The sequence below is a fragment of the Ostrinia furnacalis genome, unplaced genomic scaffold (assembly GCF_004193835.3).
Source record: "Ostrinia furnacalis isolate ACB-3 unplaced genomic scaffold, ASM419383v2 OfSCF3121, whole genome shotgun sequence".
Lineage (NCBI taxonomy): Eukaryota > Metazoa > Arthropoda > Insecta > Lepidoptera > Crambidae > Ostrinia > Ostrinia furnacalis.
In genome coordinates this window covers 436,644-461,826 of record NW_021133360.1, presented here as the reverse complement: position 1 = coordinate 461,826, position 25,183 = coordinate 436,644, and the positions used below count along the sequence as shown (strand labels likewise).

Below are 25,183 nucleotides of genomic sequence, written 5' to 3'. Positions count from 1 at the left end.
CTTGTCCGTTAAGATGATAAAACTATATTAACACAGATTGGCGTTAAAATCTGTAGACCCCCGCCTTACATGACAGGTGTAGCATCCACAATCTACAAGACCATAGAGAGCACATGCTTTCATCGAAAGAGAGCAGATAGGCAAAAACAAGTTGTACTAAATAACAGCACGGGCAGCTACACTAACGAGTCGCGAATGGGCCTAGGAGAGCCATGTTGGGAGACCATGCTCAACCGTTTGAATAAGCTGAAGCGAACACTGACCTAAAACGTATACCTACTCATAGTTTACTATGTTTTGAACAGCATGACTGACCTGTTCAAAGGGGATGAGATGAGAGTATGAGTCTCATGTCTAAAGAATTGGCATTTTCATTCTACCTTCTATTCTTCTCCTTGTTTCTATTCTCTCCTCTCCACGAATACGAAGCCGACTTACAGGTACTCGTACTAACTCCAAAACAATTGCATATCGAAGATTTATTAATAACTAGCTGACCCGGCGAACTTTGTTCCGCCTTAATGGCAATAAATAAGAAGACTTTTTTTTTAATTTCGAACCGGATAAAAAGTATCCTATGTCCTTCTCCTGGCTCTAAACTACCTCCCTGACAATTTTCAGCTAAATCGGTTCAGCCGTTCTTGAGTTATAAGTGGAGTAACTAACACGACTTTCTTTTATATATATAGATGAACGTGACATCAAGATAAGAGGTTTGGGTCAGATAGAGGTTTTTATAGTGCTATGCGCATTTGTAACTTTTTAAATAATAATTTCTTTAACAATTTATTAATTAAATGCGAGTTGTCTGTAGTGAGAGGTATCAGGTATGTGTCTCGCCAGTCAGTGTTACGGATGCGCATGAGTGTCTGCGGGCGGAATGCACGACGCTATATGGGCACATTGAATAGAAGGGCTGACAGCTTTTTGCAATAAAAGAATATACGAGTAAGTAAAAAACACGAAGCTCGGTTCTCGTAACTAGTAGTTTTGAAATTAACAATTATGTTTTTTGAAGCAAATGAGGTTGGAAAATATTTATTTAAGTATTCACTCATTAATCCTGAATTAAGATTAATACCAATAAAAAAGTATTCAGTTTATAATAAATTCCACATTCATGACTTAAAATAATAGCAAGCTGCTGTAAGAAGACGTTAACAAATACCGGGTGATAGTTACACAGTCAATGCAGTGTAATTATTCTAGAAATAACAAAAAGTAGCCAGCCCTTGGCCATGAGAGTATCAGTATTCTGCGGTTAATGCGCGCGCGACTTTAGCGGACAACGTGCTCACTGCACAACACTTGACACATGCTTGACGTCACACAATGTGCAAAGTATGCCACAAAAATATAAATACGTCCACTATTGTATCTATGCATTCATACCATAGTTCTATACGCTTCCATACCAAATTATTTTGCAAGTAACTTATAGTTTGATTTCCTTTACAATGAAAACATATTTTCCAGATATGACAGTATTTGGAAAAACGTTTTCTTTTCTGTGTAAGAAACGTATTTTTAACTATGTAAAAAATAAACCATTCTTTCTCAAACAGTTTTCTTTTCTGTAGATGTAGGAAGTAGACGAGAGGCAACTTGGGTAAAATTAAGAACCATTGCAAAAGTAAAAATATTACCGAAAAAATGCACATGATCATCGTCTGCTTCCAACAACCGCAGCTGTTAATCATTCCGTGTACAGTGGCAATATGATGCATATGCATGTTTGCGAGTCATGTCCAGAGAGATGTGCGAGTGTGTTACCTCTAGCTCTTCCTCGGAGGAGTGGTGGTCGTAGAGGTGGTCCGGCTCCGGCTCGGGCAGCAGCCGCGGCGGCGCCGGCGCGCACGCGCACGCCTCACCGCCCATGCCTGCGACAATGACAAACATATGAGTAATTGTAGCAGTCCGTAGGGTAGAAAAAATGGCAGCACATCCTAAAACTACCTAAGAAAATCTGGGGATTCTTGGATGGCTCTAACATGGAGTGGAGGCCCCGTTTTGTTCCCCAGTCGATGAAGAACATGATGTCGTGCCCTGCCTGTGTGCCCAAGCAACTGCACGCAGGATGATTTGATTAACGCTGCTGACAACGCCACTCTTGTAGCGGAGTTTTTTGGGAGTTTTGGGCTGACACTGTGTAAGTTTGTTTTCGACACGATAAGAAGAAGTAAGATGTGTCTGACATTTCATCGTTTGTACAGTCAGCGTCAGGACACCAAAAAAATTTACAACACAAACTTTTGGTTACTATGAGCATCAAACTGTTTGACGCTGACAACCCAGTAATTTAATAAGGGGTACCGCATTAGCGCCACTGCAGAGTAAGGTCACTATCACTCGCTAATTGTTAAATACGGTAACCCAACGTTAATGTGCCAAAATATTGTTCAAAATTGAAAAAAATCTTTTTTAATTCGATTTCCTTTGACAATTTTGGTGTTCTAACCCTAAAGTATTTGTTTTTTTATACTGTAATTTTTTTAAAAGATTTTATAGGAATCAGTTTCTCGATGACAACTATGGGCAAAGGCAAATGCTGTGGACAAACCTTTTGAACGTGAAGCATACACCAAGTACCCATGTAGTTTTATTCTTGGAACTAATAAGTAGGCAGGTTTACTGGCTACATCGAAAGCAATGTAATGTACAGCATTACAATTAGAGCATCAACCGCAACCGGGAAGCGCAGCCCGGGGGGAGGGGGCGTGCTCTTGAACTTCGAGCCCGCGCGGCGCCGCCGTCTAGGCTGCTTGTGTTTTGATGCCTTTGCCACTCTCAGCAGAATGGACAACCGATATTTGCTAATAAAAGTATTCGGGTAAAAAAAACCATGGTTTTGCCTCTCAGTATATTGGAATGATATCGACTTAGAGCGCATAAGTACTGTTTTAAAAAATCTTTAAACATTTTTTTAATATAAACTCATATTTTTGATAGGTTAATTGGTCGTCCCTCATGTTTGAATAGTTTTTCATATACACTTTCAAAGTTTATTGAGATTATGTTCTCAATAAACTTTCAATATTCAATATCTATTAAAGACTTGTTCGTTTCACGCAGGTGGAAACAGCCCATGCCCTCTACTTTGATCATTATGAAAACGCATTAATAGAATGGTAAGGCACACCTTATACGGGTAATAACGTCGAATGGAAAATTATAGAAACTAGAAATGTCGCTTTGAACCGGACAGGTGGCGGGTTTCACGATTTAAAAATGCATTCAGCAGACCTACTTACGTTTCACATACTAATGCATGACTAATTTATGTATGACTGCACAACTTCGCATGGCAATCGGCATGTAAATAAAAGCATATTTTTATCACTACCCGAGCGTTAGCTCACTCTGTAGTCATAAACATGCATCCTAATTCTATAGTGCATTTGGAAAACTCGTCGACCTAACTTAACTAGGTCAATTTTCACATGAGCAGTGTGACCAAACTTTCGATTGCACTAGATTCCGCGTCTTTTTAGGAAATTCACGAGTTATGCTGAAATTCAGGAAATTCATGTAAATATTTAAATTGGAGAGGGCAAAAAAGGAGTCGCTGCATCGCCCCTCGGAGGAGGGCGTTTAAAAATAACGATAAAAATCGTTAGCACGAGATTATTTCCACAGCGGCAAATGAAAACGGACGCGACCAAGACTTCTTTATTTCGCCATAGTTTATTCAGACCGCGGAACTGGCCGCTGACCGGAGCCACGCCGGCCGGCAGCCGACTCGTTTCGTATGCAAATGCACTAAAATAATGTCCCATTCACATTCCTTTTAGATAAATATTCCGCTTTGCAGCCACTCGCAGATTTAATTTTTATGGAACATTAATGTGAATCAAAATGAAATAAAAATTTGCATCTGAAAAGCGATGCTAAAACTTATGCAACTCGTTCGTTTTTAGGGTTACCTTTAGAGAAAAAGCTGAGTTACTGGTCTAAAAACATGAGAATTATTTATTGGTAATGTAGAAAAAATACTAGGATAACAGACAGACTCATGACTGTTGATAATGATGATGACACTTCCTATAAGAATTTATTGTCTGGTAAAATAAAAGTATGGTACATTATCATAGGCCAGTGAATATTTATAAAATCGAGAGCAATAGTAGAAGCCCGCAGACAAAACTTGCTTCTAAGAGTAAAATACAAAATTTATTCAATTTTGTGGACTGTGGAAATGTGGATACTATTATAGGAACGCTTGTAAAAAAATAATTAAGCGTAATGATGCTGAGTAGGTATCATCATGAAAGCTAATTAATTGTTATTATTTACACCGCATTTCTTATGCATGCTTCTTGAGAAAATTTTCTCGTGACTTTTTTTCTTGGCATTGACTGGTTTCTATACATTTATAAATTTAATAACTTATTTTCAGAGAAAAATATGCATTAGGAAGAATTATTAATGTGTGACAGGTAATAATTTCTTTATTCACGTATAATAAAAGTAAAATGAAGATGAATTAACTACCAACACCAATACTTTCTTCAATAGGTACGCCTATTTAATTAGATTTTATCTAAAATAATTACATTAGATTTATCTGGCTCGAAGGACCATTTCATATGCAGTGCCATTGAATACACAGTGGTGTGTATAAATGTGTTTTTAAGGAACAACGTTGCAAACTTATTCTGCCACTCAAAAATAACGATGATGCTTTTAGTCATACGTATTTATGATGCCAGGATGCTGTATATTCCGATTTTAATCGGCATCTATCACGAGAGCCGCCCGCTTGCGAATGCGATACGTGCGCTTTTTAGAGGGAGGCTGACATAAAACATGTCCTATACAAGTGTTCCGTTCCGCTTTTGAATAATTGAAAGACCCGCTCGTATCAACGCGATCTTATCTCCTCATCTCGTCACAGGATTGCGGAGAGCGACACTAGTATTGCCTTGTGATAGGGTACATATTTAAGTAGCGAACAGAGCGTGATGTAGACGCGGGCGCAGGTCGCGATCCGGCGCTAGTGACGTGCCCGTCTCGATCATCAAACGAGGCTCTGGTGTCCATGATTTTATGGCGAAACACATCGAAAGATGCAGCAAAATATCAGCTTTATACTCTTGTTTTAATATGTAGAATGGCTAGGGACATGTTCTGTATTAAAGGGCCGAACGTGGTAGGTATTTTGTTCAAATTCTATTAATACAAAACTTCTGGAACGATGCGTCAACACGTTTCAGACAAGAATGACATAAGAACGGTACATGAACTTAAAAAATCTAAGTTAAATATTCAAATACTTATGATGTTAAATTAATTAAACGTATGGACGACATGGCTCATCAAGCACTGTGGCACCTTATTTCGTCATGTTAGGGGGCGACTATGCAACAAAAAGAGTTGATGTCAAGTTTTGTTATATGGGCTATAAAGAACAAAGCTTTGGTCATCGTGTAATAAGTAATGGATGCAAATGTGCACGGACAGAGTGGACGTGACTCGTGCGCGTGGGCAGTCGCCGCGAGCGCGACCGTTAGCGGAGTCTGCGCCCGCGCAGCTTCGTGCCCGCACATAATAAACTTTTGTTGCTCTACCGGGTCCTTTGTATAATATAAATGAAAATATTTCGTTAGGAAATTCTACCTAGAAAAACAAAATTTTGTTTAATGAAAAACTAGTTCCATTTCATGGCTTCGATCACGTAGGAAGACTGACTTCAACCGTCAACCTGTTGTAAATACACACACCGGCAGATTTAAAGGAACGGAAAAAAAAGCATCAATATCATCATTATTTTAGGAAAAAAATGCGTAATTATGACATTATTTTTTAATTTAATTCTAAATATTAAAAAAATAATTGCCAACAGTATATTTTTTTAATTATTTTGTTTAAATTACCAGGGTGTCCACTGCAAATGTTCGAAAAAATTCCCTGACTTTTCCCTGACTTTCCCTGACAATTTTTTCAAAATTCCCTGACCAACTATGTATACAACGTGTCCCAAAATTCAAGGATAAGCCGACGCCACAGGATGGACATAGTCATGACTACTTTAGGAAAAATAAGGAAAAAAATCTATCTAAATTATTTTTTTACTTACACAATAAATTATGAAATTCAACGAAAATTGACACCCCTTATGATATTTTACATTACCAAGACCAAAATTTTTCAATTATTCCTGGTTTTCTGTTTATATCGGCAACTTAAGTAGTGCTGCTGTTCACCCCAACTCTTAAAACCCCCAGAATCCTTGCAGTTTTTACACAAAAGTTAATCAAAATATTTTATTTCCTTAAAATTTTGAACGATTTTTACTTTCACTCCACTTTGACTCCTTTTGAATCAGTTTCGGTTACGGTTATGGATATTTTTTTATTTCGGATATCCGATAGTTTCGGTTACGGTTACGGATATCCTTAACATCCCTGCTTGGTAAGATGGCCCTCATACCTTTTAAAATGGCTTCTCTACCTCATTCAAGCCAGAAACTTGAATTTTGGGCACATTAGAATAATAATTTTTAACCAAGGTAGATAAAGTTAAAAACGGGATTATTTCCAAAAAACCAAAAATTGTCGACAATTACAGCAAGAATTTACCAAGTGTTATACCATTTTAGAATCCTTACTAAATGCGCCAAATTATGACGTCACTTGCCACACTCGCGTAGTACAATTTTTTTTCAGTACAGTCTGTTTAAACTAGGCAAAATTTTTATTTTGAAAATTTTTTTGGGAACAATGTATTTTTTTCATCCAAGTTGGAGCAGCTGGTTTTGTAATTTTGATAACAATTTAGAGAAGCATTATTCAGGGTTACATAACAAAAAAAAAAATTTGGAAAAAGTGAAGATTTGTGGCAACACGAGTAAAAAGACCGTCACCTGGAGTAGAAAGTTTTGATTTTTTTTAAATGCCCATTATTTTGAAAATATGCCACATAGATTTTTTTTTATATTTTTCTAATAACCAGCATAACTTGCCTCAACACCCAGTTCCGGCTTGACGTTACATTACGGGACACCCTGTATACAATTTATAGAAAAACTTGTCAATCTCACCTGTAGCAAATTGAATATGCTTTTTTTGATTCAAAGTAGTCATGTCACTAGGACGCATAGTTTCCGAGGATTAAGCGAAAAACCGAAAAGTGGCACCTTTAAACCCCCCTCTCCCCGCCGGCTCAAGGGCTAAGGGCGGGGACTTTTGCTATGTTCACCTCCTAACTAGTCTAAATAAAGTCCTGAAGTCAGAAATTGTGTTTTACAGTTTTCCATCTATAATGCTTTATTGACTGGACTATTTAGTAAATTCCGTTTATTTTATAGCTTTTATCTAAAGGCAATCTGGAAATTGCTGACGTTGCTACAAACACTTGCGGGTTTGTTCGTTGCCTAAACGTCGAAGCTCAGCTTTGATTCATTTTCAGGCGTATTTTCAGACATGTTTTGCTTGGAATAGTGCTGTTATTGGACTATCGATAACATAAAAAAACTACAGAGATTGCATCTATCTGTGCAGGAAACAAAGTCGGAAAACTGAAACGATTCCGAGTACAATTTATGGACTTTTGCCGGTGTAAGTATACTGTGGGGGTTTTGGTACACAGACACATAAATGATAAATGATGATTTATTTGCTTTTGAAAAAGAGTACCTACTTTAGGTTTTTACAGTAATAAAGTTCAACTTTTCCACTCATTATAAAATACTAAACTATAGCGCATCGCTACAGAGCCATATGTTCTCAAGATAGAAGGAATTTAATTTTATCTCGGACTGAAACAGTGCCCTTTGTATCAACGAAATTAATTTGGAATCAGATCAATAGTTTAAATCAGTCCGCAGCCAAGTTTTTGAATGAGTCTCGACATTTGTTTGATATATTAACCGATGATAATTTGACAAATGACTGAAGTGTTATTACACCTGGCTTTACCGTCAGAAGATGTAGGTATGCAGTGCAGTGCTTATATGGGAAATATCAATAACCTACTTATGTATTTCATTAAAGAAAATTTACGGGTAAAGCAACTTTAAAATTTGTGATTTGAAATAGGTTTTAACCTTTACTTTGACTTCAATTATTTAGTTTTCTTTTATAAATATCGATATCTTAAAAGCTTACCACCACTAACTCGGAAACTTGCAATGCTGCTTCTTCTAGATTCAACAATATAGACCGTCTTATTTGAAACTCGACTAAATAAACAATCTATTTATTAGAAAAGCGGGCCATTATTGGACGGGAAAGACGTAGGCCTGGTATTAATGAAAATGAAAATTTGAAAATGTAGAGCTATTGAATTCATGGGAAACAATTTACAATACATATTGAACCGAAATATTACAAATACAATAAGTACTATAATATACATAATAGTGTAAAAATAATTATAAAAATAGCGTTTGTGAACGACAATACAACACGGTTATTTATAGCTCTGAAAGTTTTCCCCTTTCATTCTTTTGTTGAGTACGTTGACTGTTTTCATTGTTTTATGACAATAGATTCGTTTTCAGCATTTATTTGGTTCGTCGTTTCAGCCAAATGACGTCCACTGCTGGACAAAGGCCTCCCCCAAGGTTTTCCACAATGAACGGTCCTGCGCTGCCCGCATCCAGGCTCTTCCCGCGACCTTTACCAGATCGTCGGTCCACCTAGTAGGAGGCCTGCCCACGCTACGTTTTCCAGCCCGTGGTCGCCACTCGAGAACTTTCCTGCCCCAACGGCCATCGTCTCTACGAGCTATGTGCCCCGCCCACTGCCACTTGATTTTAGCAATTCTGCGAGCTATGTCGGTTACTTTGGTTCTCCTACGGATCTCCTCATTTCTGATATGCTAAATCATGTATTTCCTCCGCCATTTTCCGCAGTTTGGCACCTCACGTCACATCATTTTACCGAAGTCAGCCCTATAGCTTCGGCGCAGTGCCGATCACTGACTTTTGTCAACAAAATGGTGCTTGACTCTTGAGACAGGCTAAATTACACCATATTGTTAATGACATTGAGCATTTTTTTTTAAATACCTTCGCGAAGTAAAACTTCTGTACGTAATACTTATTATTATTCTGTGGTAGTACTTATTATTATTCTGTGGTAGTACTTATTATTATTCTGTGGTATAACTCAGTCAGTGCCTGAGGTATGGGAGCGGCAAGGGAGGGGGTGACATTGACATATTGTGAGGTGACAGAGCAAACAAATCTGTGGGTCTAGACAAAGTGCAAATTATAATCGCAAACCAGTCGATAAGTGGTCGAAAAGCCCCTTTTTTGTATGGAGTTTTGACGGATTCGATTTTCGATTCGATCAAAAAGTGCGTTTTGTCTAGGGGGGCTGAAGCCATGGATGACGTTTGACGTCTCAAAAGAGACATTTGATGAATAAAATATATTAAATGAAAAAGAAAAGTTGTTTTACTAGCTTCTTATATTTTAGTGCTTTGCTGCTTTTTTTCTCAAAACTGCCGGGTCAGATTTTGATGCCCCTTCGGGTGGGTGGGTAGTTGAGGTATCCCTACATAAATAACACAACAGTGTCGCTATTGGTTCACGGACCACTTTCGCCCAGTCTCCTTTACTTGGATTAATTTTATTAAAAGGAAAAATGGTTGATGTCATCAACTAAGGTATCATTAACATGAACATTTCATTATAGACTAAAGTTATTCTCATTCCAAGGCCAGATCGAATGGATGGTCAATTGTCATCTTGTAAACAACTCTTATAAGACTACAGCTACACTATCAGCTATGTAAGTCGTGGATTTTCTTGGATTTTCTATGAAGCGTAGGCACAATAAGTCATTTTTATCCATTACTTATTATGGCTTTGTGTATTTTGTACATAGCCAGTATCAAGTAGAAGATATTTCAAGTAGATAATACATAAAATTCAAATAGTAATAACATTAAGTGGTATTGCAAAGTTATGTTTCATTTGTCTATGTCAACGTGAAATTGTGAACACTGTCAGTTTATAATATAACGCGTTAGATTGTAAACTAACAGTGGGTTAGGTTAGGTTAGATTGTAATTTAACTACGTCAGATTATAATCTGACGGAATTCACAATTTTACGGTGACATCTACACTCGTGCTCATTATGAACATGTTTATGGTTAATTATCCACAATCATTTCCTATTGTTTTTGGCTAAACACAAATTATAGGAAACAAAACAAAACGGCCAAACGACGCTTCAACTTTCCTACCAAGAAGTCACAATAGTCATTGTCGCAAAACAATTTCAGGTTTATTGACTCTTGACGTGGGTGTCTCTAAATTGCGAGCAAATATTATTATTTAGGCACTGCGTAGGCGTGTCTCATCTTGTTAAGTGGGACTTAGACGAGACTAAAATGTGCTATCTATATGTATTTTTTTTATGCATCTGATGTTAAGTGGTTCCCCGGTGATGGAAGAGACCTTGTCGATATCTATGAATTTGGTGATATTTTCTGCAGCCCATTTGGTGCAGTGTAAACTGTGCTTTATAGTCTTGCCAAACACACTAATTTGCATTTCATGTTCGCATCTCGTGACCGGATAGTGTGATTGCACCGTAGTCGCCCATCAGTCATGGCAGCCGATCCATGAAGATGCAAGGTGCCAATCTAGCTTGTTAAGACTTGATTCGACCTCCTAAATAGTGCGTGACAATTCTGCACGAGATTGAGACATTAAAACAAAACTTATTATGGATGCATTATAATTGTAACTTATTGCTTTTCCATAACCTCAATAGTTCACACCATTATCATAAACATGAATCCTATTTCTATACAAAATCTAAATCCTATTGCTTGACAGGCGAATCACGTGTACGTTTTCCTTATTTCTAACTCTTTGTAAATACTTTTTGCGAGAAGACCAAAGAATGGCCAATTAAAATTCATTCAGTGGTTCTAGTAAAGGCTTAAGTGTGAAAACTTATAACACAAGCAAAAAAATTATATAATTTTTTTGCTATTAACTACTTTGGATTTCTTACTATAACATTTCTACAGCAAAACATACTATCAAATGAAAATTATGCTTGAAGTTACTATAATAAAATAAAACAATCTAACAACAACAAAGACATTTCATGCCACCTAACCTTTTAGTATTTCAGTGGAGAGCAAAGGAATTTTAGAATGTCGTTTGCATTCAAAGACTTTTCGAGTTTTTTATTGTCTGCTTCAAATGGAATGAAACTGCCATTATAAAAGTTAGTCCGGCTATAGCACTTTTCTCTGGCTTTTTCATACAAGAGATTTAGCACTTTTGTTGTGCCTATAATAAATCAGGTTTAGACTTGGCAGTTGTTGACTTCATATCATATGTATGGAGATCGCGCGCATTTATCTTGCGATGAAAATTTCAAGTGTTGTGGAGTGTTAGGTAGCTTTTTATGCACCATTATGTGAGTTTTCAGACTCAGTGCTGAATGGAGTTCAAATGAGATGAATGAAAAGTGGCACAATACAATAAAGGTGGAAATAGACAAGTGTTTTATCGGGCGACTGCTCTTAACACTACTTTAGCTACAGAATCATTGGTATTACTGTGTGTGTCTGTGTCTTTCAATATAAACTTCTTTAACCCTTGATTATTTCCCACGTCTCTGTCTCACAGGAGAGTCAGCCTTCATGGTACACTCTGGGACAGACTAATATCTTTATTTACCAAGTGGTGGTGACAGTCCTTGGCTGTCACTAAAAATTGTATTTTAAAGCTGTGTACAAGTAAACTGCAGTTTGTTGCAACAGAACTGAACCAAAAAAGTACGGATTTTTTCGTTTAGTTCTGCTAAAGAATTTAAGTTAAAAAACAGCAAGGTCAAGATTGTCTTCCACAGTTAACATCTTGGCACAAGCACCCGATCTAAGAAACATCTAGAATGTATAGAAAAGAAATTTTAGTGTAATAACACCTAACTTTTACTGTAACCGTGAACAAGACCGGCTTATTCGATTTTTATTTCGGTCTGTCGAAGGGCGAACTATAAAGTTTTATGAGCCTTTGGCGTTTTTTATTTTCTCGCTGCATGAAAATTTTGGGATCCATGAATCGCGGACGTGTTTGGAAAGAAACTATGTTTTTTATGCGAATTCTCATTGTCAGGACAAAAAAAAATCAATCAATCTTTACTTTTTAGTTATCGCTGGTTAAGGATTAAAGGTTTACATTAGTTTGAAAAATATTATTAAATCAAGATGTTGCTCTTGATTGAAAGTCGTAAATCTCTATAATCTGTTAAGTGTCTACTACTACGCGTAGTCTAGCCTTAAATTTAAGACGATTGAGTTTGTTAGTAGTTACTGTACTCCGTTAAGTGTTTGACGAATAATTTTTAAGTGACACCATCTTAATTATAAGCGCAGCGTAGTCGCGCGTCCAACCGCAAGGTGGACCGATGACGTAAAGGTATCGCGAAGGCGCTGAATGCAGGTCGCTACCTATACCTAAGCTTTTAGTAAGCTTTAAAAAAAAAGCAGTGGACATCAAGTGGCTGAAAAAATGACCGATTAACCATCTAAAACATTGGTTCCCAAAGTGGGCTGTGGGACCTTTAAATTAAAAATGTGGTTGATCGAGCAGGCTTTCTATAAAATTGACGAACTGTTTGGAATTTAATTATTACTGACACTGTTACCCACTATTTATTTTGACATTTAATTCTATTTGTATTATTAATTTATTTGGACATGATGTGTACCTATTTCTTTCTTATTAATACTGCAATTGTTTATTATTAATAAGAAAATATATTGAAAATTTGACATGTAATGAACATTATGAATAAATTTCTTATTCTTAAAGGGGGGCGCGGGCCATCTGTGTACTTAAGTATAAAAAAACCTGCGACCGCTGAGAGAATGCATTCCAGACTGCTCGAGACGGACGGGGAATTTTTTGCATGGTCGAAAGGGGGCGCGACTCAAATAAGTTTGGGAACCAATAATCTAATCTAAATTAAATCCTTACGGAGGCGGTCGATCGCAGATCGGGTTGCCAGTTTTGCCAGGTTGTGTTTGTTCTGAGTCACGGTCACACAATTTATTCTTTGTCAAACGTGTAACAAAACAATTGTTTACCTGAAACAAAAATACGCGTGTTAAAAGCATTTCCATGTTAAGAGTTAGGTAGGTACATTTTGTTTATTCAGTATTTTTTGTAATATTTTTTGGTAGCCTACCGTTTTTGAAATCTTTTTCTTACATTATAGATAGGTACAGGCATTATCCATCCAGAGTTTAAATGGTCCGAGAATTGCTTAATTCTATAAAATTTTTACATATGTGTATTTCTTTAAAATATGTTTCCTTATTTATAACTTAAATACCCATACATTTTCACTTAAAGTCGCGTAAAAGTCCAACTTAACAGTTTATTTTATAACTTTGCCGACTAGAATTTATTCGAATATCTCTCGGATGTGAATATCAAGCTGTAAAATGTTTACAACTATTTCACGAGCGTATGTTACACAACTAGATTGCGCCTCCATTGATAAAACTTTTTGATAACATTGTGACTTTTTTGTCACCGTACCTACTAACTTAACAGTGGGTCTAGACAAAGTGCAAATTATAATCACAAACCAGTCGAAAAGTGGTCGAAACGCCCCTTTTTTGTATGGAGTTTTGACGGATTCGATTTTCGATTCGATCAAAAAGTGCGTTTTGTCTAGGGGGGCAGTACTTTATATCTTTCTCTTTTACACTTTTATAAAGAGAATAAGAGAGACAACGTAGTACTTATTCATGGAGAGACATACTGTCACGGTGACAAATGTGCGCGCGTCTTTACACAGATTTTATTTAAAAGAACATTTTTATTTTATTTTTAAAACCGCTGTTTGCGTTGGTGGATTGCGCATTTGTGAAAATGAAAGTTAAAAATATTGTTCACCTCTAATTTCTTGTGCTTTTCGTAAAGCTCATTAATTTTGGTTATTTGTGTTTAATTAGTTAGTAGTTACGTTTGAATTAAATATTTGTTAATTAAATTAAACACATCGAAAATCAGAATTGCATCTATTTCAACTGTCAAATAAGATACTATAAAATTAACTAAACGTGTCTACATACTAATTTAACAGCTTATACTTGTAATTAATATCTGTACAACTTGTATAATTACAAGTTACAAGGACAGACATAGTAAATATACGCCTGTAGACGATAATACCAATGTGGCTACGTAATTGAAAGGATTAATTTGTGAGCACACATACTAAAGCAATATATTTCGATATAGGTATTGCTTTGATCTTTGATATATGTGTACTCAGTATTAACATTCTAGATACCTTGCTAATATTGCTAGTAATACTCATTACCTAAAAGTACTAACTATAAAGTCAAAATCTTAGCGGGACGACCATTTCTTACTTTTATCTTTTAAAGGCACTTAAAGTTTTGATAACAATTAAAAATCGTTTAAACAGATTTTATTGGCAATGAAACTGAAGTAACGAGGTTTTAAAAACATCTTGTAGATGTTTTCTTGACGACCGTGGAATGTAGGAAAACCTTTATTATTTATTTATGAAAAACACTTGTTAGTAAAAGAAAAATAAATATAATTTTTCTGGTAAAATGTTTAAAGAAAATAAAGATTTTTTTATATATGTTACGGCTAAAGATAGGTATGAACATAAACTTAAGATTAGCCGGCTAAACTTAAGTTTATCTTCGACGAGGTGTTAATGTTAGTTTCTTCTATCTTTAGCCGGCTAAACTTAAGTGTAACCGCAGGCCCTTGGCTAAAAATGTAAAAGAAAATGGAAAAGGAAACAATGTAATAATGTTTACTATTTTGACACGAAAACTTTATTAAAAAATAATCACTTTCATTACACATACTTTTGTGTACCTATGTAGGTATTCAAAATTACAATTATTACAATAACAAAATATTAATTACTTAAAATAATATCTACCTAATCATTAAAATAAAATAATAAGGAACCATTTGGTTATTGCAGGATCTTCTGTAGGTATTTAAAATTACAAAATGCGCGTTGTCTCCCCACCGCCCTCTCAAGCCCTCCGCCGGCCTGGCGCGCCCATCGAATACATTTAAGCCATTTTGTTTTGGCTAATGTGCAGATTAGCCGGCTAAAGATGGAATATCACGACACAAACTAACATGTTATCGAACTTTAGCTGCTGCTCGAAGATAAACTTAAGTTTAGCCGGCTAATCTTAAGTTTGTGTTCACACCTATCTTTAGCCGTAACATATACACATATTATACTTTAACACTAAATTATGTTTCCTCATAAAAAGTACGCCCATTAAAACTAGTGCAACTAGTGCTCAACGCATGTGTAACTTTTAATTAATAGAAAAGTTGACCTTTACGGGACAGTTCAAATGGTTGCCACATTAGTAGATTACACTGATATTAATTAAGAAAATGGAAGTGTAATTGCGTTGCTTCACTATTCACCTTTCGTTCAGCTCAGAGGGCTTAGTGTGAGTTTACATCAATCGTCGTCACTAGTGAGCGCGTAAAAATGTCATTAAACGGATTGTACAGCGCCCCTAGCGGAAACTTTCAAGAAGTAAAATTTTTATATATTTATTTAACGCGCGCACTAGTGAGGTCGTTTGATGTAAATGTCATAGTCAAAGGTCGATATGCAGTTTCTTCGCGGAATGACTGGTCTATCCTAGGTTTGACCAAGGCCTTCAGGCAAACCCCGAAGTAAATTCTTATTTCGGCCTTTGACTAAGTCAAACCTAGAAGTGCCTAAACGGTTCAGTCAAACGTCGAAACTAAAATAATCTGTTTCGGGCTTTGCCTAGTCAATCCTAGAAACGACTGACAGACTCGGTCAAAAGTAGACGGCAAATAGAAAACCAGCCATGTGTGAGTCGGATTCGCTCACGAAAGGTTCCGTGCGACTCTTTTGTTGTATGGGAGCCCCCTTAAATATTTATTTTATTTTAATTTTATGATTTATTTTTAAAATATCTCAAGTAAAAAACTGCAACAAGTCACGTTTGCTGTATGAGAGCCCCCCTTAACTATTTAAGTATTTTATTGAATTATTTATTTTTTAAGTGAATGATTCATGAGATACNACGACTAAATATTTAAAAAATATATGTTATTTTATTTTATTTTAATTATCTCTTTATTTTGTATAATAAATATTTCATAGATCAGTAGTAATTTTCCTTATTTTCATACTTTTTTTTGCGTTCCGCTAAATCTGCCGGTGTGTGTAGTTAATTATTTCAAAAACTTTAAAATATTAGGTCTTCCGACTCTATCCACACCACATTAATAGAATCTTGGAAAAGATGCAGAAGAAGAAAAAAAGAGAAATGTTATGCAAGTTAGACCTAATAAGTTACGTTGGTGCTGCTGTGATACGAATGTTAAATATCACATAAATATTGAAGAAGGAAAGCTTGCACGAGCGAGCACAAACCGTCAATCGTTAAAGGAAGAAAGTTCTAATAAAGTATTGATTACCTACTAAAGACTTTCTGCATACTCAATTACAATGTTGTTAAATAACGTGTAAGTCCAACAAGTACCTACTTATAGAAACCTTCAGCTGTACAGTGGTATTTTGCACGGGTCCCGCGTTTGCTAAGGGTTGGAGATATCACAGTGAACACGTGATAAGCATGCACACATCTACTTTGTGACGCCTGTGGGCACAATAGGAATGCGACGACACTAAATACTACGTGCATGTGCTCAGTCAGACAATGTTTAGGTTTAATTTGCTGAAGAACATTGACTGAGGGTGTTATGGGTTTAATTTAATCTAATGGTGTAAGTATAAAAAATATTTAAATGCGAAAGGAGGAAGATTAAAGTTACGTCCAATAAACATTGTAATTTCCATATTGGAATAAAAAAATTAGAAGGGTCCACTGAAAATAGACAATACTACTACTAAGTTGTGGAAAAGTCAGGTAATATGATAATAGCCTATTTGTAAAACTTGAAACTTAATCCTACTTACATATTGCAAAAGTGGCGACATAAAATAACGAGATTATGATAATAATAGAGATCGTTAAGCGGCGCGTGGGTGCGCCTGACAAATTTAATGTGCTCCGCGACCGGCGCAAATTCAATCTATGTACTGAGCCTATTAATGTAATTGAATTATCACCACCGCCAGCCTCCAAACAGATTCAAATGTAATCCAAAAGCTAATTAACACGGTGTTAATGCTCATCAAATATTTTAATACATGATCTCTATTGTTGTGTTATCCAGAAAAAACAGGTGAGTACCGAAGTAAAATTTTAGCAATTTTAATGGCTTTAAAATTTTTCCACTGCAATAAACATGTGCATAACTTATAATGTTATTAGTAAGCGTAAAATTTCTCTAAACCGTTGCAAAGTGATAAATAGTGAACAATATTGTGATTGTAGTAAACATGTTCAAGGTTGGAGACTCGCCAGGCGTGGCGATTGGGCCTGCGCCCCACCGAGTGCAGAGAGCAGTTATTTAAGGATGGCCCAGAATCCATTGAGTGAGGGGAAGGAAGCCGCAATAAAACTAGCTGATACTACTAGTAAATGTAAGTAAAAAAGTTACAGTTTTATAATTATTTTGTAATCCTAAGAGCCAAAATAAACCAACGTCTCGCAACTTCGCAAGTAAGTATCGTTTCTCTGCAAAGTTAGCTCTACCATCATCGTCTGCCTGCAGTGGAGAGTGGACTTCACTTCGGCGGATCGTGTCGCGAGCGCTTACGATTGCACGTCCACCTAATAAGTCACCACAAGACCACAACGGACGCCTCTGCGGTCTTAAGACAGACTTTTCAATAACCATCCCGGGGTGTGTAGACAATAATAAACGTTAACTACGTTTCTAATAATTTTTCAATGCATATTCTATTCATGGATAGTATGTAATTTGTTTAACCAATACATTTATAATTTTCTGAATCATCAAAAAGAGACTAATAATTACCCTTTTTTTTATCAAAAAGACAGGGTTTAATAGATAAAATGAGATTTCATAAATCTTCTGTCAAACAAAATGCATACACGTGAGACGTGCGTGGCGTGGTTTTGTTGTACGATATCACGATATTCACGATCATCATGCAGTTGTAGCGTGTTAAACACACGCCGCTTAATGTATCTTATTAACAGTTTCTTTGAAAAACGTTCAAAATCCGAACTTGTAACGACAGTGTAGGTACATGCCCTTTTTATGTATTTCCTTCCTAATGATAACAGCACAATAAATAAAACTAGCAGTAGAGCAGTATTCAAATATCGTCTAAGTAGTTTTACCGATTTGTTTACCAAAAGCGTTTGCGTTCAATTTGGTATTGACAGCTTCATTATTGAGAATCCTGTTTTCGGCTTGTGTTGGCACAAGCTTTCGAAAGGTGTCAAAACCTTTCGATGTTTGCTCTTCCAATTGGGAGCCTTTCCACTGGCACCAGTTAAGACGCGCAGCGCGTGTAATGGTCGCGAGTATATTCTCGTGCAGATACATGTGTGCCGGTAGACTGGTGGGCGCATGTATAATTGCGGTGTATCGTTGAACGCTCACCTTGGCCGCGGCGCGAGCAAGGCCAAGGTCGCCGAGCAGCCCCCCGCGCCGCCCTGCGCCCCCGCACTGCACGCGCACGTTTTTTGCACAGTGATGTAATCTGCAATTCGGCGCGCGCGCAACATGGCGGCCCGTCACGCTCAGGCGGCCACCACTTGCAAACACTTTTCGAAAAATATTTTGGCATCGCCGCTGTGCGTTTTTACCAACTTTAAACGATCTAAAACGATCGCGGTGTTTTGGATAAGTAACTTCCGACGGCATTGCTGTTGATCCTATGTAATAAATCTATGGCACACGTTCAGGAAATTGTAGCACACCTATACTGAAGTAGGTATTTTCCTTCACGGCTTTTGCATGTTTGTCACGGTAAATTTTTTGCTTTGTTTTAAATGTATGCATAACATATTCTGGTCAACAATAACAACAATGCAAAACTCCAAGGCAAACGTATATAGATAGGTACCTATCCAGAATGTGCGAGAACAGTTTAAAACGCCGCAAGTTGGGCACCGTCTGAGCCGCGATAGTAAATCTAGGGAGGCTTAACCGCAAGTATTGTGGAGAAACCGCAAAAGGCGAGTTCGCCAGTAAACACTTATTACACGAACAATTAAGTCGGAATGCTATCCATGCGCTAAACAAAGTCAGTTTTTATGCGGCACACCAAGTGTAGTGCCTAATACCACACGGCTACGAAATGCAATCGTCATGAGTTGTTTGAGCTTGATGGAATAAATATTATAAATATGAAAATACATATTTATATTCCTAAAATGTATTAGAATACATTTATATTATCACTAAGAATTTAATTAAAATTAATGGAAACTGACACAATCTTTAATGCTGTTAATAATTAATTATGATCAGGATCACATGTGGCTGCCATGTGTGTGGCGACGAGCTATTTGAGATGCCCGGCGAAAGACAAGACTTCACTGTTATAAGTTGGACAGAGATGGAATATAGAAATTGCTACGGAGCAATTATTACAATTGAGCAGATAAGGACTAATACGGATTAGTCCTTATCTGCTCAATTGTAATAAAAGCAGAAAAGGAGTTGATGGAAAGCAATCGTGCTCACTCCGGAGTCACCAAGTGATAGAGTGCAATTTATCGTGCCAAGCAGGACGCTGAGATACGCCTACACGAGGCGCTTGTGACCTCTGTGGATGTTGGTGCTTCGTCAGAGATACCAGAAATAAATCTCAACTTAATTTAGGAATAGAGGATGGTGAATAAGTCTAGCGTCTTGGCCTTTAGAATTTCATACCCTTAGTGAATATAGGTACATGCGCCTTCTATAAATTGTGTCGTCTCGATTCGATCTAACTACAATATTAGTTTCCTGTCTTTATTTTTTACCGTAAGCTTCTCGTTTGGCACAGCTCAGGTAGTAGCCCTACACCGTACTATTTCTGTATGAATGGCCGCACTATGATCGTAGTTATAAGCGTACACCGGTTATACGCATCTTCCTGCAGTCGGTGCCAAATTATCTCAGCCTACAACACTTTGGAGCGGATCCGAATTCTAACTCTATACAAATCCTTGGTATTGCAATCATTGCCATTCGGTTTGGCTTGTCTGGCGTCAAATCATATCGAGTTAGTCATCAAATTGTCGAAGACAGCTACATTGTTTGCAAATTGTTATCTTGATAATGAAGATGAGGAACTCTAGTAAATAAATCGTTTCGTTCTTGGCACTCGCTTTTGTTAGTTGTACCAAACATCTCAATTTATGTAATGAAAATACTCTAATTTACTGATGAATGCTGAACGACTTATTAACTGCTGCGCCAAATACGCATTATGAAAATGTTTTCTTACTACAGAAGTTATTTATGAAAATAGTCTCGGACTGACAAAATTAAAAAAAATCGACCTCAGCATTAGGTACTTTTTAATTTTATATCTAAAAAAGATAGGATGCTACATTCGTTCTCGAAATGACGATCAATGATCAGTTTAGACATACGTAATGCAACCTTTCGTCCTACAAGTGCGTAATAATTACATCCGTATTTACACGTAATCACACACGCTTACAACAGCGCCGCCCGCGCATCCCACCTCGCCTAACTCGTAGTAGTAGTAGTGCCAAAACCAACAACACAACGACACACTTCACTAATGGTTTTATTTCTGGTTTATATCGTTCAGCTGATTACAGAAGATAAATTGATAAAGATTAACCAATTAGAAAAACAAGGTTAATAGACGTGACGAAAAAACTATTATCTAGATGAAAATAATTCTCTCGAATTATTATAAAATTATGTCCAAGACATTAGCTGGCTATGAAGTATTTTAAGGAGATTACTATTACCTATAGCGAACCGGAAATGGTATTTTTTTTATAATGAGGCTTATTTTTCCATCGGGCCTTTCACTAAAAAGTCTAAAAACTGCTCAAAAATATTAAGTTTAAAAATCACACTATACATTTGTATTCAGTTACAGGCGCAAATTTTTTTACAAGTCATATCTTAAACAGATAAGCCTATTAAAAATTATTAATAATAAGTAATAAAATTTTAATTCTACTCACTGATATCGGTGACGTCATTCCACTTCATGATGACGTCCGTACAAAAATCACCTGAAATCAAAAAATACATTTGTAAAACAATTGAATGTACGAAGGCAAATAGTTGTCCGTGAGACCTGGGCGGGGCCTTGGCCTATATAGCGCAAAATAGGCCAAGAGCAACCCAAGCACAACGGAACTGATAAAATTATTGCCTACCCTACACACACATAATTACAATGACATTAAACTAAAAGGAAATAAAATTCTTAATTTGAAGCTAAAGCATTTTTGGCTATTTGACAAGACAAGCGATGACATGATGATCAAGAAGATGGTATAATAATGCCGCAAACAGTGTAACAATTTGTAAGCTATCACATCAATTTATTAGCAAAACAATGTAATTGATATAAACCGTTTTTAAAATGGCGACGATGTTGTTTTGCGAGATGTAGTAAATTATTTGTGTCTCAAGTGCATACAGTCAAGAGCACATAAGACTAAGGCTGAGTTGCACCACCTAACTTTAACGGTAACTTTATCAATAACCGGTGTTTTTGTATGGAGTTTGACAGATTTTTGACGTTTGTCAAAGTTAAAGTACTTAAAGTACTACTCGACCTAAATGTTTTTGTGGCAAAATAACACCTATGATAACAACATAAGATGTCCAAGTTAGCTCGATGTGCATTTGTGACCGGGCAATGGTGCATGTGATCCGGCAGGGAGGAGGTATTAGTATTAGGTACAGAAGTACAGCCGTGATCAGCACTGATTGGGCATGATGATGATAGATGACAAGCGTGATGATTGGCGTGATTATTCATTATTTCTTCATGACTAATCATAATATACCTACGCTAATTATTATGCTTGTTTCATTGTAGGTAGGTACCTACGTTATGTGTAATCTATTGTTTTATTGTGACAATTTAGCACTAACAACAACTAAGACTAGCAAAAAAGATTAACAATTAAAATCCAAATGAACAACCCTAATCACAGTTAAACCTATTTTACTGTGTAATTGAATATTGCATTACAAAATTAACACATAATGTATTTTTTTTAGTGTGTGAGAGTGGGAATTTTCACAATGGCTGCTCCTTTAATTAGAATAGAGCATAATGGAAAGAATCGGCGGTGAAAAAAGTGTTATAATGCATACAATGAATGTTGTGGCCTGTGTTTAGCTAACTGTCGACGCGCACGCGACAGCGCCCGCGCACGCAATGGCGCGCATCCATTACACCCGAGATCAGACGCACAATCACGCAACTCTATAATCATTTTATTTTTTGATCATATTACCTATATGATGAAGGAAACCCAAAAGAAACCGCAGAAAGTTTTAAATCTTTAAAACCTGAGAGATGATTCAAAAAGGTGAGTCGAAACTAGAAAAAATTGGCTAGACATTTACGAGAAATAAAATTATTCAAATTATTAAAACAATCATTTACAGAAGACAGAACAAAACAGAAAGACAGTAGAGAAGAGAAGTTAAGAGTTCAAGAAAAAAAGAAGGTATGTAAATAATAAGCCATAATATGATGAAACTAAAAGCATGGCTTGTTTAATGAAACTATTCTATTCTTCGAAAGAAGATTGTACTCAATGTAGACGTTAGACTAGAAAGCAGATTAAAGTCTGTTTTTGTTTTGTCATTTTCAAATTGTGCAATTTTATTCGTTTCCAAAGTGCAGGGTAAGTGAAATAAGCAGCGAATAAGTATGCAAAGTCGCGTCCGCGCGCGCCGGCGTCGCAAATGCACCCCAAGCAAAACGGAGCGACCTGCATAAGTGCATTATACTAATTGCTTTAACGGATCCCAAGGAATTTCACTACAAATAAACGACTCCGTCGAAAACACTAAAACCTTAATGTGAAACAGTGAGGCTAGAAAATCTATTCCAACCATAGGTCCGACCTCTCCTCCCCATTGTTCGAAATTTAACTCTGCTGCTCGGTGATAAGGTTGTCTGGATATTGAGTGCCGTGTGTACACAGTAAGCCGGCGGCCCAGTTTCAGCCGAACGAATTATTCTAATAGTTAGGCCGACGACCTTTCAGATGAGGATTCGGTTTCTAATTCAGCTCGAATTGACCCGAGTTTGCGTTGAATTTGAATATTTTGTAAAATAGATTCGATGCGCAAGGGTTCGTTTAATAAGAGCAGGAAGTGTAGTTGATGTTGATTTCAGATCAAAAATTATGTTTAGAGTTAAACGCGTCTTCTGCTCCAGTGGCGGCCTTAAATTTAAAAGCAGTAAATATCTTTGGTTAAATGAATACCCCGAGCAACGCGAACATTCCGTAATCGCGTTGAATTCAGCTGAGCGGTGACGCTGAAACGCACGCGCGGCGAGCGCCTCGGGCCTGCAATTACTTCACTCGATGCTTGGTTAATCACCTACTAACCAAATAGGATAGCAACGTTAATACTGCTTCCACGCGCACAAGTGGGCTGTAATCACTTTTTGATAATTCCATCGAAAGGTTACCCGATTTGGAAACCGTATACTAAGCCTGTCTAATGCAGCTTGATAAAATTAAGTGTGTGTAACTAAATTACCTAACAAAAAATATGACTATTGCATTTGTAAATTATTGAATAGCGGTAGAAACCAATTTTATTATTAATAAACTAGGAATTTCATTTTGTGCTTAATAGAATAGCTCCGATATGAAATAAGCTCTTATTTTAATTCGGTTAAATTATGATAAATTGTGGCCTGCAGTAGAAATTAATTTCAAGTTAACATAGGTAATACTTTGCGTTCACGTAAGCGGTGTTCATTTATCAGGGATAATTTAGATTAACTGGAGGTATTTTAAGGCATGTAACACTCATAAAGATTAGGTCTGGCAAAAAGTTCTAAGTCGTGGCTGAACTTTTCATTGAACTATTGGTCGTTGACCGGCCCCGGCAGCCGTGAGAGTAATTAATTTGACGAACAAAACAAAGCCTACCATGAATAAAGAATTTTTTGTTCGCAATAGAAATAAATTGATGCTGTGTTACAAGAATGAAAACTTCGTATGAAGTCATGATCTTTGTTTGATTTCAACTTCATCATTATTTCCTATTGTAGTTCATAATTATGTTAGTGATGGTAAAATTGAAAGCTTGCACTAAAAATGAATTACAAAACGCGATAAAGCATTTGAAATTGGAAAAAATAAATCTATGTTGAAATCTGTTCTCCAAAATATCTCTGTACACCTAATTTTATACTATTGTAAGATTTAATATTACATACCAATATCCATTAATATTCACAAACCATATTTATTCACAAACTTCGCTTCTTAAGTTGACAGTCCACTAGCTAATATTATGTGGGTAGATCGAGCAACAAAATGAATGATGGAGCTCCGAGGTTCGAGTGCGATAGTTCCACAGATAACAAATCGCTCATGATTCGTTTTCCCGTTTGCAACTTTCCGTTTGATTGATTAGTACCTAGTCAGTCGGGTCTTCTTCGATATTTTTAGAACAGATTAAGCTAATTCATAAGCGTAATTTTTTTCTACAGCGTGGGCTTTTAACGTTGATCAATATGAACCAGAATAAACTGGTTTCATGTTTAGCAGATATACTTTTTTTTATCGTCAAAGTTACCTATTGGATGATGAATTAAATTTACCATAGCAAAGTAACATTAGTAAGAAAAGAAAATTATGTGTGCACGTTTAGTAGGTATATAGTAAAATTTTCTTAGAATATTTTTTAAATTACATTATTATTATCTCTTACTAACCAAAATGACCTATAACTCAGTAGAAATGGTTAGCAGCAGATAATTTTAGGTTGAACAATGTGCCAGATCCAAGATGTTGAACTTGGTTCGGCGCTGCAACCCTCGACCTGGTTGCGGAGGTGAACGGCCTCGCGCGCCGCACGAGCGCGAGTTGCATCTGTTTAGGCCTTTTTCACTACGCGGGCCCAGCTCGAGATATTATATCGAGATAACACGTGCTAGATACCTATTGAAGAAGTAATGTACGTAAAACAACCTGAATATGTAAAGAAAAATGTATGACAGCTTAAAATTTTGGACTGATTCGGATACATTTTGATAAATTGTTATTTGGAAAAAATACTAATCTCATAT

General features: G+C 36.5%; 1 protein-coding gene across 2 annotated transcripts in view; it reads right to left on the bottom strand.

Moving 5' to 3' along the window:
• The window catches only part of Reph (Regulator of eph expression), a 96,929-nt gene that overhangs the window by 17,912 nt on the left and 53,834 nt on the right, over positions 1–25,183 (bottom strand). For both annotated transcript variants that reach the window (XM_028310844.1, XM_028310843.1), the window contains exons 3-4: positions 21,084–21,134; positions 1,774–1,880 (exon numbers count right to left, since the gene is read on the bottom strand). In XM_028310844.1, coding sequence (XP_028166645.1) covers positions 1,774–1,880; positions 21,084–21,134 — 158 coding nt within the window. The remainder of the gene's footprint in view (positions 1–1,773; positions 1,881–21,083; positions 21,135–25,183) is intronic.